The following is a 13,447-nucleotide window of genomic DNA, read 5'->3' as shown; positions in this document are numbered from 1 at the left end:
CTCTGTGTAACTCTGACTTTCAAATAAATAAGTAAATCTTTACAAAAAAAAAAGTATTATCTTTTTTTAAAAAATTAAATATGCAACAGCATCCTTAAAATTTTTATTTTACAATTTTTATGATTTTTAGAGCAGGAAGCATTATAGAGATCTATTAAGTAATTTTTGACTAATCTGGAAACCAATCTAAAGCAGAACTTACCTGTGTATCATAAAAGTAACCAGCTGGAAAGAGAGGTCTAATTGAACGATCTGCAAAAAACAAAATCCCAAAAGACATTAAATAATACTGACAAAGTTGTTTCAGGGTTTGAAACTTTTAAACACAGATAACAATTCAATATGTCTAAATCTCTTGGACTGATTTACTAAATGGGACAAGAATAAATGTCAGTGTTTTCAGTAATACAAATGTAGTTTAAAAGGATGGGGAAAATGGAATTATACACGTTTAGTGAAAATGCAGACATAGTTAAGAGACAAAAATATCTTCTCTTATGGAGCCCACATGTGAGTGAGAGAACAGATAGCACATAATCTCAGGTGGTGTTAATGTAATGAAGGAAAATTCACATACAAGCACAAGAAGAAATGCTGATATCGGTACATCAGAGACAATTAATACTTCTACCTTAATATTTACCTATTATTCTACTTGTTAGAATTTCTTTATCAGAAGAACCAATTTCTCTTCTAAGATAGTTTGTGGGAATTCTACCTGCTGCAGCAGCCTTCTGTCTGTAATCAACCTAAAATAGTAATGAAAAAATTAAGTTCATATGATTCCTTTTACTAGTAACAAACTATAATCTAAGAACTACTAAATAAATTCTAGTCCTTGGGCTGGCGCTGTGGCGCAGTGGGTTAACACCTTGGCCTGAATTGCCGGCATCCTATATGGGTGCTGGTTCGAGACCCGGCTGCTCTACTTCCGATCCAGCTCTCTGCTATGGCCTGGGAAAGCAGTGGAGAATGACCCAAGTCCTTTGGCCCCTGCCCCCAAGTAGCAGACCCGGAAGAAGCTCCTGGCTCCTGGTTTTGGATCGATACAGCTCTTGCCATTGTGGCCAATTGGGTAGTGAACCATCGGATGGAAGGCCTCTCTCTCTGCGTAACTCTTTCAAGTAAATAAATCTTAAAAAAAAAAAATAAATAAATGCTAGTTCTCCTGAGGTTGCTCACAGCACATTCTAGACTAAGAATACAGAATATTTTATTCGCTTTTAGCTTTTTGTATCTCTTGGAGAAAGGAAAGTTGATAAAAATGTTTCAGCAACTTGATTTAAAAAAAGAAAGATTATTATTTATTTATTGGAAAGCCAGAGTTACAAAGAAGAAGGGAGAGACAGAAAGATCTTCCATCCACTGGTTCACTTCCCAGATGACCACAATCGCTAGGGTGGGTCAGCCCAAAACCAGGAGCCAGGAACCAGGAGTTTCATCTAGGTCTCCCATGTGGGTGGCAGGGAACCAAACACTTGGGTCATCTTCCACTGCTTCTCCCAGGTCATTAGCAGAGAGCTGGATCAGAAGTGGAGCAGCTAGGACAGGCATTGCAGGCAGCAGCTTTACCTGCTATGCTATAAAGCCAGCTTCTCAGCAACTTAATTTTTAAAAAGATTCACTAAGCAGTCAGATGGCTACCTAGACTCAGTACTTCCCACAGTATCTCATTCTGGTCAAGATAAACATTCCCTTTTTTGAATCAACTGTTACGTTAAAGTGTATTCCCCTTTGCATCACAGAAAGAAACCATAAAATCCTAATTAACTCTACTAAACATACACTTGTAGATGCATACTAAAGGGAAATCTATGAGGGTAATAAATTCATTACTTATTCAACATCAAAGTGTTCATGCACTGCTACTGCTCTTGTCAACTTATATAACTAGACATTCTAAAGTATGCTTAGTACTACCATGGAAATTGGTTATGGAGTAATCAGTTTATATTCTGCTAATTACACAGTATCAAACAACTAAGGAACTCACTAGACACTGTACAAAATATTACTATTCTATGTTTATGCTATATTACAGCTCAATCAGCATATACTTACCACCAAAGGCATGAACTGCGAAGGTGAAGGTTTTGTTTTGCTGACTGCTGTCACCATCACTGCAGTGTCACCTGACTTAAACATAAAGAATAATACCAGTAAATTCCTTTGAAAAAAAAAGAACATTTAACTAGCCACTGAATGAATTCTCAAACTCAAGGAAAGAAATGTTATTCCATATTATAGTGAAAACAGTTACAAATAGCCTAATCTTGATTCCTTCTACATAATCATGATAAGTATTAGAATAGTAAGTAAGCTTTTCAAAAGCTATAAAACTGGAAACGGTATTGTGGTGCAGCAAGTGAATCTACTCCTTGGGACCCCCCACTTCCCCTTTGGGAGTGCCTGGTTCCAGTTCCAGCTACTCTGGCTTCCAATCCAGCTTCCTGCTACTGCAGTTGAAAGGCAACAGATGATGACTCAAGTACTGCCATCCATATGGGAGACCAGAAAGGAGTTCCTGGCTCCTGCCCTGCCTAGCCCTGGCTAGCAAGGATTTAGGGAGTGAACCAATGGATGGAAGTGCTCTCTCTCTCTCTCATTCTTAGTATGGTATAGGTTAGTCACATCCCATAAAGCAAATCATATTTTCTTTTTTTTGTATTTTTTTTCACTTTTATTTAATAAATATAAATTTCCAAAGTACAGCTTATGGATTACAATGGCTTTTCCCCCCCATAGCTTCCCTCCCACCCACAACCCTCCCATATCCTGTTCCCTCTCCCATTCCATTCACATCGATTCATTTTCTTTTTTTTTCTTTTTCTTTTTATTTATTTTGACAGGTAGAGTGGACAGTGAGAGAGAGAGACGGAAAGAAAGGTCTTCCTTTTTCCGTTGGTTCACCCCCCAATGGCCACACGGCCGGTGCGCTGCAGCCAGCACACTGCAGTGATCCAAAGCCAGGAGCCAGGTGCTTCTCCTGGTCTCCCATGCGGGTGCAGGGCCCAAGGACTTGGGCCATCCTCCACTGCACTCCTGGGCCACAGCAGAGAGCTGAACAGGAAGAGGAGCAACCAGGACAAAATCTGGCGCCCTGATGGAATAGAATCCGGTGTGCCGGCGCCGCAAGATTCATTTTCAATTCTCTTTATATTCAGAAGATCAATTTAGTATATATTAAGTAAAGATTTCAACAGTTTGCACCCAAACAGAAACATAAAGTGTAAAATACTATTTGAGTACTAGTTATAGCATTAATTCACATTGAACAACATATTAAGGACAGAGATCCTACATGAGAAGTGCACAGTGACTCCTGTTGTTGATTTAACGAATTGACACTCTTGTTTATGGCGTCAATAATCTCCCTAGGCTCTTGTCATGAGTTGCCAAGGCTATGGAAGCCTTTTGAGTTTGCCGACTCCGATCTTATTTAGACAAGGTCATAGTCAAAGTGGAAGTTCTCTCCTCCCTTCAGAGAAAAGTACCTCCTTCTTTGATGACCTGTTCTTTCCATTGGGATCTCACTCGCAGAGATCTTTCACTTAGGTTTTTTTTTTTTTTTTTTGGCCAGAGTATCTTGGCTTTCCATGCCTAAAATGCTCTCATGGGCTCTTTAGCCAGATCCGACTGCCTTAAAGGCTGATTCTGAGGCAGAATTTGTTTAGGACATCTGCCCTTCTATGAGTCTGCTGTGTATCCCGCTTTCCATGTTTTTTATTCTATCAGTTAGTATTAGCAGACACTAGTCTTATTTATGTGATCCCTTTGACTCTTAGACCTATCATTATGATCAATTGTGAACAGAAATTGATCACTTGGACTAATGAGATGGCATTGGTACATGCCACCTTGATGGGATTGAATTGGAATCCCCTGGCATATTTCCTAACTCTACCATTTTGGGAAAGTCAGCTTGAGTATGTCCCAAATGGTACATCTCCTCCCTCTCTTATTCTCACTCTTATATCTAACAGGGATCACTTTTCAATTAAATTTAAACACCTAAGAATAATTGTGTATTAATTACAGAGTTCAACCAATAGTATTAAGTGGAACAACAACAAAAAAAAACACTAAAAGGGATAAAGTATTAAATTGTACATCAACAGTCAGGACAAGGGCTGATCAAGTCACTGCTTCTCATGGTGTCCATTTCACTTCATCAGGTTTCCTTTTTGGTGCTCGGTTAGTTGTCACCAATCAGGGCAAACATATGATATGGCTTACTTCACTCAGCATGATGTATTCCAGACCCCTCCATTTTGTTGCAAATGACCGGATTTCATTGTTTTTTACTGCTGTATAGTATTCTATAGAGTACATGTCCCATAATTTCTATATCCAGTCTACTGTTGATGGGCATTTGGGTTGGTTCCAGGTCTTAGCTATTGTGAATTGAGCTGCAATAAACATTACGATGCAGACAGCTTTTTTGTTTGCCAATTTAATTTCCTTTGGGTAAATTCCAAGGAGTGGGATGGCTGGGTTGTATGGTAGGGTTATATTCAGGTTTCTGAGGAATCTCCAGACTGACTTCCATGGTGGCTTTACCAGTTTGCATTCCCACCAACAGTGGGTTACTGTCCCTTTTTCCCCACATCCTCGCCAGCATCTGTTGTTGGTAGATTTCTGTATGTGAGCCATTCTAATGGGGATGAGGTAAAACCTCATTGTGGTTTTGATTTGCATTTCCCTGATGGCTAGTGATCTTGATCATTTTTTCATGTGTACGTTGGCCATTTGGATTTCCTCTTTTGAAAAATGTCTATTGAGGTCCTTGGCCCATCTCTTGAGTGGGCTGTTTGTTTTGTTGTTGTGGAGTTTCTTGATCTCTTTACAGATTCGGGTTATTAACCCTTTATCTGTTGCATAGTTTGCAAATATTTTTTCCCATTCTGTCGGTTGCCTCTTCACTTTCCTGACTGTTTCTTTTGTAGTACAGAAACGTCTCAATTTGTTGCAATCCCAAATGTTAATTTTGGCTTTGACTGCCTGTGCTTCTGGGGTGTTTTCCAAGAAGTCTTTGCCAGTATCTATGTCTTGCAGGGTTTCTCCAATGTTCTCTAATAATTTGATGGTGTTGGGTCGTAGATTTAGGTCTTTAATCCATGTTGAGTGGATTTTTGTGTAAGGTGTAAGGTAGGGGTCTTGCTTCATGCTTCTGCACATGGAAATTGTTTTCCCAGCACCATTTATTGAATAGACTGTCCTTATTTTCTACTTAATCTGGTTAAATTTAGGCTACATATTATGAAAAACTTTCCTAGTATTAGTACAGAAAATATGAAAATCACTTTCTCTAGAAATGCACAACAGAATTTTTTTTAACAGAATAAAACAGAACCCCAAGTGTGGAAGGCATCTTAAATGTCACTAATAACACATAGCCCTTTAACTCTAGTTGTCTGGAATGGTTCTAATATAAGAAATGATCTTCGAATCTGAATTGGGGCAGGTGCTGTGGTGTAGTGGGTTAAGCCATAGCCTACAGCACCAGCATCCCATATGGGCAATGATGGTTCAAGTCCCAGCTGCTCCACTTCTGATCCAGCTCCTTACTAATGCACGTGGGAGAGCAGTGGATGATGACCCAAGTGCTTGGGCCCCTGCACCCACATGGGAGACCCAGAGGAAGCTCCTGGCTCAGCCCCAGCTGTTGTGGCCATCTAGGGTGTGAACTAGTGGATGGAAGATCTCTGTCTTTCCCTCTCTCTCTCGATCTGTAACTCTTCATTTCAAATAAATAAAATAAATTTTTTTAAGATTTTATTTATTTGAAAGTCAGAGTTACACAGAAGAGGAGAGGCAGAGAGGGAGAGAGAGAGTCTTCCATCCTATTGTTCACTTCCCAATTGGCCACAACGGCTAGAGCTGTGCCGATCCGAAGCCAGGAGCCAGGAGCTTCTTCTGGGTCCCCCACTCAGATGCAGGGGCCCAAGGACTTGGGCCATCTTGTACTGCTTTCCCAGGCCATAGCAGAGAGCTAGATCGGACGTGGAGCAGCCGGGTCTTGATTTGGCGCCCATATGGGATGCTGGAGCTTCAGATGAGGGCATTAACCCACTGTGCCACAGTGCCGGCCCCTAAAATAAATCTTAAAAAAAAATCTGAATTAATTTTCAGTACCACAATTCTAAGTTACATGATGTTGTAAAGATACTCAGTGCCAGTTTCCATAAACAATTTTAAGATGAAATTTTAAAACCTGGACTTTTTACCTGTACTACAGCAGAGCCATCTGCGAATCTGGCCAGTTTTCCGGAGGATATTTCTAATTTTCTGTTAAGAAAAATATAATACACAATAACTTAGATTGTTAGTATAATTCCCAGCTTAGTATAAAATAATCTAAGATTCTGAGAAGAAATAGAGGCTGTTAAGCCTTACAGGCTCTCCTCCATGAACAAAAAGTATAAAAGGGATAGAATTCATAATCCTTATCAAAGTACAAGGGGAATTTAAGAGCTACCTGAAGAAGAGTATTAAAAACCAATGTACAAGGTTAATTAGAATGAGACAGTATTTGGAGGATGCAGAAATGAACTGCCTTCCTAAACGTTGATTCCCCACTTGCTACCACTGTTCTGTCTCGTGTCTTCCCACCTTGTTGATCACAGGAACCTTTATCAGACAGAATGGATCATTTCTTCAGTTTAAATCTTTTAGGCCAGTGCCGCAGCTCACTAGGCTAATCTTCCGCCTGCGGTGCCAGTACTCCGGGTTCTAGTCCCACTTGGGGTGCCGGTTCTGTCCTGGTTGCTCCTCTTCCAGTTCAGCTCTCTGCTATGGCCTGGGAAAATAGTGGCGGATGCCCAAGTGCTTGGGCCCTGCACCTGCATGGGAGACCAGGAGGAAGCACCTGGCTCCTGGCTTCGGATCAGTGCAGCACCGGCTGTAGCGGCCACTTTGGGGGGGTGAACCAATGGAAGGAAGACCTTTCTCTCTCTCTCTCACTGTCTAACTCTGCCTGTCAAAAAAAAAGAAAAATCTTTTAAAATGTCCCCCATTGCTTTCATGACAAAATATAAACTGTTAAATATTGCCCACAAAGATCTTCATGCTTGACAATGGTATCAAAACAATTTAATGGGGGTGGGGTGGGGGTGGGGAGAACAGTCTCTTCAACCAATGACAGTGGGACAACTGACTATCCATATACACAAAAAAATGAAGATGGATTCCCTCCTTGTACAATAATAATGGATGCTAGGCCTAAATGTTACCACTAAAATTATAAATTTCTTAGAAAATAAAATGAGTAAATCTTCATAGACCTGAATTAGACAAAACCTTAGCTGTGACATCAAAAGCACAAACCGGGGACTGGCATTGTAGTGTAGTGTGTCAAATGCTCCTTGTGACAGTGGCATTCCATATAGGCTCCAGCTTGTGTCCCGGCTGCTCCCAGCTCCCTGTCAATGTGCCTGGGAAAACAGTGAAGGCCCAACTGCTTGGGCCCTGCATCCACATGGAAGACCTGGGTTTTGGCCTGGCCCAACCTCAGCTGTTGCAGCCATTTGGGGAGTAAACCAGTGAATGGAAGATCTCTCTCTCTCTCTCTCTCTCTCTCTCTGTAACTCTGTCTTTCAAATAAATACACAAATCTTTAAAACAAAAAATAAAACAAAAACACCAATAGTAACATATTGGTGAGGATGAGTATAAACTGGGACCATTATACCCTGCTTGTGGTAATATAAAATGGTGAACCGCTTTTGGGAGATAATCTGGCAGGTTCATAAATGGTAATACAGAGTTACTTTGTGATCCAGTAATTCTTCTATGTATATACTCAAGAGAAATGAAAACATACATCCATGCAAAAGTTTGTACAGGAACATTCATAGCAGTATTCCTAATAGTCCTCAAATGGGAGCAACCTAAATGTCTATCCACTGAGGAATGGATAAAAACAATGTGGCATAATCCACATAAGGGAAAATTATTCTGCCTTAAAAAGAAATGAAGTGGAGCTGACACTGTGGTGTAGTGGGTAAAGCTGCCATCTGTGGTGCTGGCATCCCATACAGGCACCGATTTGAGTCCTGGCTGCTCCACTTCTGATCCAGCTCCCTTCTGGTGTGCCTGGGAAAGCAGCAAAAGATGGCCCAAGTCCTTGTGCCCCTGCACCCATGTGGGAATACAGATGGCCCAGCTCTGGCTGTTGTGGCCATTTGGGGAGTAAACCAGTGGATGGAAGACCTCTCTTTGGCTCTGCCTTTCTGTAACTCTGCCTTTCAAATAAGTAAATGTTTAAAAAGAAAAAGAAAAGAAACAAAGTATTAATACATGAAAAAAACAAGAATAAACCTGAACAAATTATGCTATGCAAAAGAAGGCAGTCTCAAACAACCATGTATCATGTTTCCATTTATATGAAATGCTCAGAACGGGCAAATCCAGAGACAGAAGGTAGTTTAATAGTAGCCTGGGACTGCAAATTGGGGAGAACTGGTAAGGGATTGCTAATGGCCTCAAGGTTTCTTTATGAGCTGATAATTATGTTTTGAAAAAATTGTGGTAACAGTTGCAAAATTCTGTGAATATTGGATACTAAAAACCACCTAATTGTACACTTTAAATGAGTGAACTATATGGTATATAAATTGCATAATTAAGCCATTTTGTATACGTGAATTAAGTAGCACCCTCAGTGTTATTCCTGTTTCTGCAGAGAATGCAAATAGAAGTTATTAAGGTCTTGAAACAGACCAGCAAAACATCTTACTAATGAATCCAACACTCATCAAATGATGAGAGGTCAAACCAAGTCAGTGACCACTGGGGCTACTGAGAAAAGTGCTCTGTCACAGAGCTCGACTTCAGAATACACAGGCACACACAGACATAGATCCAATGCAGAGCAGCAACCTAATTATTCTTTTTTTTCCCTTAGAACTGTACTTACTTATTTGAAAGGCAGTTTCAGAAAAAGAGAGGGAAAGAGGGAGGGAATCTTCCATTCACTGGTTTACTACCCAAATGGCTCCAACAGTCAGGACTATACCAAGCTGAAGCTAGGAGTGTAGAACTCCATCTGGGTCTCCCACATGGGTGCAGGGCCTAAGGATTTGGGCCATCTTCTGCTGCTTTCTCAGGTGCATTCACAGGGAGGTAGACCAGAAGTAGAGAAGCCAGGACTCAGATTTGTGCCACACTGGATTCCAGCGTCACAGATGGCAGCTTAAACAGCTGCACCATAACACTGGCCCCTGAGATTAATTATTCTGTCCTTCATGTGCTAAAAGGATTAACCTACTGTGCCATGGCACCAACCCCGTTACTTTAATATTTCATTACTGATTTCACCTCTCACCAAATTTTCCAATATTACACAATATATAATGCAGGGTGAGATTGGACCTGAATGGCCATGGAAACATATGGAACATTTTTGGAATTTTTAAAATGCTGAGTCATGTGAGCGAACATTCAAAAAAAGTAAGTAATAAAAAGGAACATGAGAAGAGCAAGGAGATTCTACTGTTTGGAATAAGTGTAGGAGGTTGTAGCTGAGGAAGACAGAGGGAAAGAGCAACCCTTTGCTGCAGGAAGTAGAACTGCAGGTAAAGAGATGTTTGAAGTACATTTTATAGAAGCATCTGCAGAATGAAGTGGCATGTAACCACCTTCCTCTAACTTACCCCAAGAAATATTCATCAATATAAAACAAGGAAGAAGAAAAAGAGGAAGGAAGGAAGGAAGGAAGGAAGGAAGGAAGGAAAGAAAACAATCCTTCATGACTTGCCTGTGCAATAAAACTCTTTATTTTACCTTTGCTCTGTCCAAAGTGAATTATCTGTAGCTACTAAAATGCAGTCTTAACTTTCTGCAGTTGAATTTGCTACTTTCTACTTGCTATCTGCATCACTGTTAATGCCTTTTCATCCTTCAAGATTTACTTCCAATGGCAAGCTTTAGGACAGAATAAACATTTCTCTGTTACCTTAGTGCCCCATACATGTCTCTCTCACAGTGAATTTCTCAGTACTAATTATGTGTAAATGCCACTCCCTTATCAGACCCTGGATTTCTAGTGTTTTATATATAGTAGATGCTCAACAAAAGCTTGCTGAAATAAACATCAAAGGTTACTGCCAGCATTAAATACAGTATCTGAAAAGCACCCACTACAATAGTATAATCTCCCCAGTGTACTGGAAATATATATAACAAATATAAAGTGTCTGCTACATAGTGGCCCCTTAATAAATGTTGCAAATGATAAGCTTAAGCCAGATAATAAAGAATGGATTCATTTAATGAGTATGGTATTAATATATCCAGTTGTTTCAATACATGGCAAAAGCTTAAAGTAGTAGCTACAAAAGAGCTCCAGGTTGATAAATAAACGAAAACATCAAAGTAGATTATTTATGGAAAACATGGAAGGCAGGACCTGCATCTTGTTCTGAATGCTCACTACATACCTCAAAGTATATGTCTGTTGAATGAAATGTTCTTGGGGCATTGCTTCAGAGAAGAATGTGCAGACCTTGAAGAACAGAAAAGAGAACCTCTCTCCAAAGAACTTAGAACTAAGGAATGTTAGTGATAGAGACTAAGACATCACCTAGTCTAGTGGTCAGCAAATTACAACTCACAGCCTGTTTCTGTACAGCTCCTCAACTAAGAATGTTTCTTACATTTAAAATGGTTTGCAAACACGCAAACACAAGCAGCATGTGACAGAAACAGTAGGTAGTCCACAAGCTTAAACTATTTACTATTTGGCCCGTTACAGAAAAGTTTGCAGAGCCCTTGATCAAATTCAAATGCCTCATTTTGCACATGTGGTGAAATAATGTGTTCTAGGTGTTAGTCAGTGTAGGTAGGAAGGCCTGGATTCAAAGCCAGATTTTTATTCTATTCAAATAGGGTCAAAAAAATGTTAAAGTACATGTAGGGGCCTGTGCTGTGGCGAAGCAGGTAAAGCCACCGCCTGAAGTGCTGGCATCCCACATGAGTGCCAGTTCAAGTCCCAGCTGCTCCACTTCCGATTCAGCTCTCTGCTATGGCCTGGGAAAGCAGTGGAAGATGGCCCAAGTGTTTGGGCCCCTGAACCTGCACCTGCATGGGAGATCCGGAAGAAGCTCCTGGCTCCTGGCTATGGATTGGTGCAGCTCTGGCTGTAGCAGTTATCTGGGGAGCGAACCAGCAGATGAAAGACCTCTCTCTCTCTCTGCCTCTCTGTAACTCTTTCAAATAAATAAATAAATCTTAAAAAAAAAAAACAAGGAAAGTATATAAAGTATGCATTAACAGTTTCACTTATTAAAAAATGAATAAAGATGTTTTAGAAAAATGACTTTTAACATAAATTCTGGCAAACATACCCCTGGGACAAAGTATGGGCTTTGTAAACAAGAAACACAGCCCCAAATCCAGTTAGTCCCACAGTATTAACACTAACTTTTGACTCTGAAAAAGTTAATTAACCTTTTTAGGGACTCTGATGTCCTATCTATAAAACAGAAATGCCAGCATCCTTGCTGCAGGTTTTAAAAGATTGTATGTATCAGACAGCTGGCGCTCAATTAACTGACCTTTCTCTTCCTCTTCCCTTCCTATCCAGGGCCACATACGCTGTACTTTTAGGCGACCAGTAGGGTTGGACAACGTGCGTTTAGATTTGTCAACCCATTCCGAAGTGAAATGTTTTCTACTTGAGAGCCCAGGGGTCCCCGAAAAGAAACAGAATAAAAATCAGGGACAGAACGGAAGCCCCAAGGAGAAGAACCGGGAGGTTGGAAAAGCAAAGAACACCAGACAGCACAGCAAGGGTTAAGGTCGCAGGATAGAAACTTAAGGCCTGGAAAGGGAAATTGGGAATTGTTTGAGGTAGACAGAGGTTAAAGAGACCCGCGCTGCAGGATTGCTACCGCAGGTGAGTGTACACCCGTTGGCCGAACAGGAAGCTCTGTGAAGACAGGGATGGTAAACAGTTCCTTACCTGTTGCCCAAATCCACTGCCACAGCTCGGGACCCCGCGCTTCCCCACAGCGCGCGCACCTGCAAGTGTGTGAGTGCCCGATCCCGCCCCGGCAGACGGAGGGGCACAGCGCCCAGGGGCCTGAGCCGGAGGCACGAGCAGCAGCGCCTGCAGGCCGCCATGACTCCGGCCCGCGACAAGCCCGGGCTGTGTCCTCATTGGTTCACCCCGCAGGCCGCGGGGCGGGGCCTGATGCAGTTTCGTTTCCGCGGTACCTGGGAACGCCGGGTAAGGGAACACCTCGGTCGCTTTCTACGAGAACTAAACAGGGTCAAACCGATCAGAACGCGATTGCGTTGTAGCCTAGCTTTCCTCTTTGTGCTTATCTGCCAGGGAAAGGCATTTAGGTAAAGAATGCTTTGTTAGAGGTGCTGTTTTCGTTTTAGATAAAATCCTAGGATAATGCAACTCTTTAAAAGTACGAGCTGGGGCTCGCGTTGTGGAGTACCGGGTTGAGCCACAGCCTGCAGTGTGGCATCCCGTAAGGAAGCAGCTCCACTTTCAATCCCGCCCCCTGCTGAGGTGCCTGGGAAACCAGCGGAAGTTGGCCCAAGTGCTTGGGCCCTTGCACCCACTTGGGAGACCTGGAGAAAGCTCCTGGCTCCTGGCTTCAGCCTGGTCCAGACCTGGCCACTGTGGCCATTTGCAGAATGAACCAGCAGGTGAAAGATACCTCGCTGTCTCTCCCTCTCTCCCTGTAGCTTTGTCTTTCAAATAAATAAGATGAATATATTTTTTAAAAAGGTGTAGTAAATATAATAGAAGTAATTGGACGACAAATTATGAGTATTTAGCTCTATGAACCAAGAATTAGCAGAATTATTGTGGTTGTTTATGGAAAGGGCTCTACCTCTCCTCTCCTCTGTCCTGGTTTTTATAAGTCTCACATAGCAAATATATTACTGCAAATGTTTATGTTACTGGTTTCTAGTAAATTAATTTCATTTCTTATCGACCCATAGAATAAGTTTAGATAATTTTTATATCTTCTTTTCTGATCATCTTCAGTAATGTTGATTAGCAACTCATTTCTGCTTCTTTTGGTTAAACATGATTTTATTTTCAAAAATATTTATTTTTTGAAAGAGAGAGTTGCAGAGAGAGGGAGAGACACACAGAGAGAGCAAGAGGTCATTCATCCACTGGTTCACTCCCCAGATGGCTGCAATGGCCAGGAATGAGCTGGGCTGAAAACAGGAGCCAGGAGCTTCATCTGGGTCTCCCATATGGGTGGCAAGAGTCCAAACACTTGGGCCGTCTTCTGCTGCTTTTCCCAGGCCGTTAGCAGGGAGCTGGATAAGAAGTGGAGCAGCAGGGACTTGAACCAGCATCCATATGGGATGCCAGCATCAAGGCCGTGGCTTTACCTTCTTTGCCACAATGCTAGCCCAAACATTAAGACTCTCTAACTCAAATCTTAGATACAAAATTCCAGTTACTATTTAA

The 13,447-nt window shown here is 41.5% G+C and overlaps 1 protein-coding gene across 1 annotated transcript in view; it reads right to left on the bottom strand.

Annotated features, from left to right (window-relative positions):
- The window catches only part of PNPT1 (polyribonucleotide nucleotidyltransferase 1), a 50,859-nt gene extending 38,686 nt beyond the window's left edge, over positions 1–12,173 (bottom strand). Inside the window, exons 1-5 of the mRNA XM_002709704.5 lie at positions 11,963–12,173; positions 6,228–6,288; positions 2,062–2,136; positions 644–749; positions 203–252 (exon numbers count right to left, since the gene is read on the bottom strand). Coding sequence (XP_002709750.1) covers positions 203–252; positions 644–749; positions 2,062–2,136; positions 6,228–6,288; positions 11,963–12,123 — 453 coding nt within the window. The 5' untranslated portion in view covers positions 12,124–12,173. The remainder of the gene's footprint in view (positions 1–202; positions 253–643; positions 750–2,061; positions 2,137–6,227; positions 6,289–11,962) is intronic.
- Positions 12,174–13,447: the final 1,274 nt, after the last annotated feature.

This window comes from Oryctolagus cuniculus, chromosome 2 (genome assembly GCF_964237555.1).
Source record: "Oryctolagus cuniculus chromosome 2, mOryCun1.1, whole genome shotgun sequence".
NCBI lineage: Eukaryota > Metazoa > Chordata > Mammalia > Lagomorpha > Leporidae > Oryctolagus > Oryctolagus cuniculus.
Note: the sequence above shows the minus strand (reverse complement) of the source record. Positions and strands in the feature narration are given on the sequence as shown.